The sequence below is a fragment of the Cryptomeria japonica genome, chromosome 1, assembly GCF_030272615.1.
Source record: "Cryptomeria japonica chromosome 1, Sugi_1.0, whole genome shotgun sequence".
Lineage (NCBI taxonomy): Eukaryota > Viridiplantae > Streptophyta > Pinopsida > Cupressales > Cupressaceae > Cryptomeria > Cryptomeria japonica.
Genome location: NC_081405.1, coordinates 408,577,548 through 408,580,712, shown reverse-complemented (window position 1 = coordinate 408,580,712; position 3,165 = coordinate 408,577,548). Strand labels below are relative to the sequence as shown.

Below are 3,165 nucleotides of genomic sequence, written 5' to 3'. Positions count from 1 at the left end.
CCATCTATAGCAGTTCAAGAAAATACCCTCTGTTACCAGAAACTTGTGCAAATTTGGTGTTTGCTGGTAAAAACCAAAGTAAATAGTGAATAAACGATAAACATACTACCAAACAAATAATTAAAAAATTACTCAGTAGACTAGAAATAGCTAGGCAATAAAACAATTCTTAGATGTTTGCCAATATATAAAACACTTTTTTATTTCCAGGTATCTCAAATCTGAGTCTCAAATTTTTAACATAAATTGTGTCACAATTTTAAATTTAAAAATTTAAATATCTTTGCAGAACACTTCAACATAGAGACTCCAAATTATACAGAAGCAAATCTTGCAGTATACAGCTTTGAAATGTTGCATATGCCATTTAGGTGAAAATGTAGTCAGCATTTTACAGAACACTTTCATCTTTGAAAGTATATTTGACCAGAAATTGGCCAATAAACAACTGTTTTGAAAATCAGTTCGGTTAACCAGCCAAGCACATCAAAGGGAATTGTGCAAGTGTCATATTATGGTGCGCTGAAATAATATTTAATATATATATATATATATACAAAATGATTTAAATTCAAGAACATAGAATTACCCTATCTTTGGAGCGATTTTTGTGCCAGATGAGCCAAAAAATGAGATTTTGCTCCACTGCTGTATTTGATAAATTCTTTCTCTGCACGCCTTAGATGTTGCCTCATGTTCTTTGCTCTTTTAGCAGCTAGGCGCTCATCTCTTTCCACAAAAGCAAGCCTAAATAGCTCAGACTTTGGTATTATATTGGGCTCAAATTTTGCATTTTCCTTCAATGTTTTAAGCTTGGGAGCTGCATAAACTGCCCATGCGTTTGGGTCTATATCTTCAACAACCAGTGCATCCAATAAAATACCTGGAAGGGCTTCCCTAGGAACCGGTACTCCTCTATAACGAGGTGCAGGTGGGTTAACACTGATTTGAGGACACTCCACTGCAAGGTAATACCTTGAATTCTCATCAATGGAAAACTGGAGAGACAAATTTACAGAACATGTTCAGTATAAGCTTCAGTTCAACATGCAGCACCTAATTTCTAGTGTTTCTCACAAATAAAATAAATAAACTGAAGACTACAAACATATTTTATTCTATATCAATGAAGTCAATTAATTATCAGATTACACATCCCAGGTCAAACAAAATACATCACCCATGTTAGCCAGCGAAGTGTGTGAGGACTGTTAGTAATGTCCTTACTGTCCAGCTCTTCCCAGCTATCCTCCTCAAACTCATTCAACTTTGGCTTCAAGAAATCCAAACACCTCCGTGCAGCTTGATTGCTTAGAGGTGTGTCCCTGCATGGACAAATACCATAAATTGCAAAATATTGACGAGACAATTATTTGTCAAGAAGGTTTTCAGTTTTTGAGAATTTTATATCAAATTATGGCCTTATGAATGTCAAAATCAATCTATCCACCAGATTTATTAACTCTCTTATATCTGTAAAGAAATTTATATGATCCATATCATTTGTTGGCTTGTAGCCAATATTCCAAAATGGTTCTTCAATCGGTATACTTGCTTAATCGACTTTTACTCACATGCTATTGACACTGTCAGAAGTTTCTCACTATCAAAGTGATTACTTAGACCGTCAAAGAAATTTGTTTATGAACCAGCAGGAAACAAACTTAGAACATAAACAGAGATCCATTATCTATTAAAAATGTGCCTGCTTAAAAACCAGAACAAGAGGATTCATCTGATGGGAAGAGGTTTAATTCACGAACAGTAACAAGCTGATATTTAACTAGAAACGGACATTATTCATCACTGAGGATTGATCCCAGAAAACCCTTGTTTATTTCTCAATCAAATAAAAGGCTGAAATTAAGAAAAAATAAATAATTTTAAATAAAACATATGACAAAAAATGCTTCTAAAGCTCTCAAAAATTCCAAATTTACCAGAAAAAGTAGGAAGAAGAAACTATACTAGCAGATAAATGCTACTTCTCTTCCGATACATTTCCAGTCAAGCTCCTAAATTTGAAATTATTATTATTACAAATGTATATGTTTCTTAGGTTTTTTAGTTACAATGAATGGCCATAAAGGCAATGGTATGGCTAGGGCAGAAAATCGATTTGCAATTATAAAATTAAAGATTCCAAGATAAGCGCTAAAAACTTATAGGAATGATTGCCTAGAGCATAGAGAAATAACGAGCCAATACCCAGAACCGATAGAAGGCCACACAGAGACTTATGAGCAAAACACACCTACAACACACTGAAAATCAGCAACCTGAAACTCACACATATCACTCCAAAATCAGAAAATTTCGAACACAAACTTCGCAATGAATTCCATCTATTCTCCTAAGTGAAGAACAGTCCCAAGTCTCAACTAGTCACTATCTTTCAAGCGAGAAGCCAAGCATTCAATCTAGGAGGAGACAATCCTTGAAACATTCAATCAGTATTCCAACAGCACTTCATTATAATATTCATGGATACCCAAAATGAGAGCCTAAGGCCTTTACTTATAATCTTCTCTCCAAATCGAACTTCCTTTCCCTCCAATATGGAATTAAACACTTACATTCAAATTTCTTTTAATTTGCCTTTCATTTCATTTCATTCCATCTCCTTCCCAAATCGCCCAAGTGCATAGACAAGTGACTTTATTAAAATTGCCAATAATATAATAAGTGAGCGCTCAACATAAACTTAGGGAAATGACTTTTAAATGTTTTATTTAGCAACAATGTATTTCTCCCTTAAGCAAATATCAAATATATTATAAAGTCATAATCCCTTTTAATGAAAAATACCTCCATGGGCGTTCAGACTTAGGCTATAAGTTGATAAATTAAATATCAAATTGACCCCCTTTATGTCATACACCATTTACGCCTAGGCCAAGGGGAAATTAATAAAGTATTAAAAAATACTTTAATTGTCATATACCGAATACTGCTCAAAATAATCTAAGGCTGGAATCCTGAAAACTGCATTGCTTGCCATAGCTTCTGAACTAGACCACAGCAACCTACCAAAAATAGCATTGCCAAAAATAGTACTTATTATAAATAGCACACTGCTAAAAATAGTGTGTGTTTCCAAAGTGATTTTTACCACATTTTGAGCAGTCGTCGCAACTTACTAAACATAGTAACTCTGGAAAAAGT

At 33.9% G+C, this 3,165-nt stretch overlaps 1 protein-coding gene across 2 annotated transcripts; it reads right to left on the bottom strand.

Annotated features, from left to right (window-relative positions):
- Positions 1–339: 339 nt before the first annotated feature.
- On the bottom strand, positions 340–1,778 carry LOC131855874 (uncharacterized). 2 transcript variants are annotated; one of them, XR_009372033.1, is made up of 2 exons: positions 1,181–1,778; positions 340–998 (listed from the first exon to the last, which is right to left on the bottom strand). XR_009372033.1 is itself a non-coding variant. In XM_059218378.1 (2 exons), exons 1-2 carry the CDS (start codon positions 1,182–1,184, stop codon positions 591–593), a joined length of 417 nt encoding a protein of 138 aa, XP_059074361.1. In that variant the 5' UTR covers positions 1,185–1,343; the 3' UTR covers positions 340–590. The 2 variants fall into 2 exon arrangements, 1 of the variants encoding a protein (XP_059074361.1); XM_059218378.1 differs by having other exon boundaries at positions 1,176–1,343.
- Between the last annotated feature and the right edge of the window lie 1,387 nt (positions 1,779–3,165).